Genomic DNA, 1,395 nt, shown 5'->3' with positions numbered 1-1,395 from the left:
TGCATTCCTTCCTGCCTTCTGAGCGTCCTCCCTGGGCCATGCTGCCTGCTGAGCCCCTGGGTTGGTTGTTCCAAGGAAAGAATACCTCCCAGGTGTCTATTGTTTGCTGAGTCACCAAGCAGGAGTTCACTTCCAGGCCCAAAGGGTGTTAGGGGTCATATATTCCCAAGGATTTCAACCATCTCTATCAGACCAGTAAATCTGTGTTTTTGTTGTTGTTTTTTAGGGTTTTTTGTTTTTTAACGATTTTGAGTTTTGTCCCATATTTTCCTTTGCCAGTACCCAGGGTCTTCTAATGTGATTCCTTTGAAGAGGGTCAGTGGTGGTGGCCGGGCACCATTTAGTCTTTCTGGTCTCAGGGTTGTGGGAGATTGTCATGAAGGACATCCTTTTGTGATTTATGCAGACTGTACCACACCACCCCCCCCAACCTCACCCCCCATCCTTCTAATTCTTATCTGTTCTTGAAGGACCATTGTCACCCTCATTGACTCCAGTTCATAGAGACTGTCTAGGACAGAGAAGAGATGCCCTGTAGGGTTTCAGAGGTCTTTGTGGATGCTGTTTGATTGGTGTTTTTCTCTCGGGAGGCAGCTGGTGGATTCAAACCTTCCCTGTGTGACTCTGGGTAACTGGAGAAAGCATAAGCAGGTTAGGGAACTCAGGTCTGTTACTCATCTGGGTCCCTCTCCAACCCTTTGCCCTTTATTCGGATGCCTTTGGGTGGCATCACCCGAAGTCGTCACCCAAACCACTTTCTAACCTGGCCCTTCCCGTCTTTGTCTCCATAGGATGGGAGCCTGCAGTGCCCGACCTGTAAGACCATTTATGGGGTGAAGACAGGCACTCAGCCTCCAGGGAAGATGGAGTACCACCTGATCCCCCACTCCCTTCCGGGTCACCCGGACTGCAAAACAATCCGCATCATCTATAGCATCCCCCCTGGCATTCAGGTGAGCCTGTCGCTGCCTCATCTCTAATTGAAATGTTTGCTTGTAAAAATCAGCGTCTCCTCTACTATGAAAAGTCTCCTGGTCCTGTGCCTGCCCAGTCTCCCTAACCTCGCACCACGTCCACCGTTCTTCCTTCCGAATGCATCCGCAGGTTCCTGGTGCCAACATTGTGTCTACCCTGCCCACTGCTACACCCAGCGCAGCCGGGCAGTCCCGTGGTGCCGTGCCCTACACGGGTCAATTAGCACCAGGCCCCCAGAGGTCTGCCCTTGCTCCATACTGGGATCTGCCTCCTCCTTGCTCCTTCTGTAAAGTCCATTCCACAAAGGCGCCATCCTTTCAAGTCCATGGTCTGATACAAACTCATCTCCAGCAATTTTACTGATTGGCACTCTCCCTGATCAGTTGCTATCGAGTTCATTCCTACTGGTGGCTACCCCAC

General features: G+C 51.3%; 1 protein-coding gene across 1 annotated transcript in view; it reads left to right on the top strand.

Annotated features, from left to right (window-relative positions):
- Positions 1–1,395, top strand: part of DTX4 (deltex E3 ubiquitin ligase 4) — a 41,793-nt gene that overhangs the window by 29,337 nt on the left and 11,061 nt on the right. Inside the window, exon 6 of the mRNA XM_004714997.2 lies at positions 792–953. Coding sequence (XP_004715054.1) covers positions 792–953 — 162 coding nt within the window. The remainder of the gene's footprint in view (positions 1–791; positions 954–1,395) is intronic.

This window comes from Echinops telfairi, unplaced genomic scaffold (assembly GCF_000313985.2).
Source record: "Echinops telfairi isolate 266 unplaced genomic scaffold, ASM31398v2 ScPeMD7_7416;HRSCAF=8454, whole genome shotgun sequence".
In the NCBI taxonomy this organism is placed as follows: domain Eukaryota; kingdom Metazoa; phylum Chordata; class Mammalia; order Afrosoricida; family Tenrecidae; genus Echinops; species Echinops telfairi.
The sequence above is the reverse complement of the archived record's forward strand: the minus strand, read 5'-3'. Positions and strand labels throughout refer to the sequence as shown.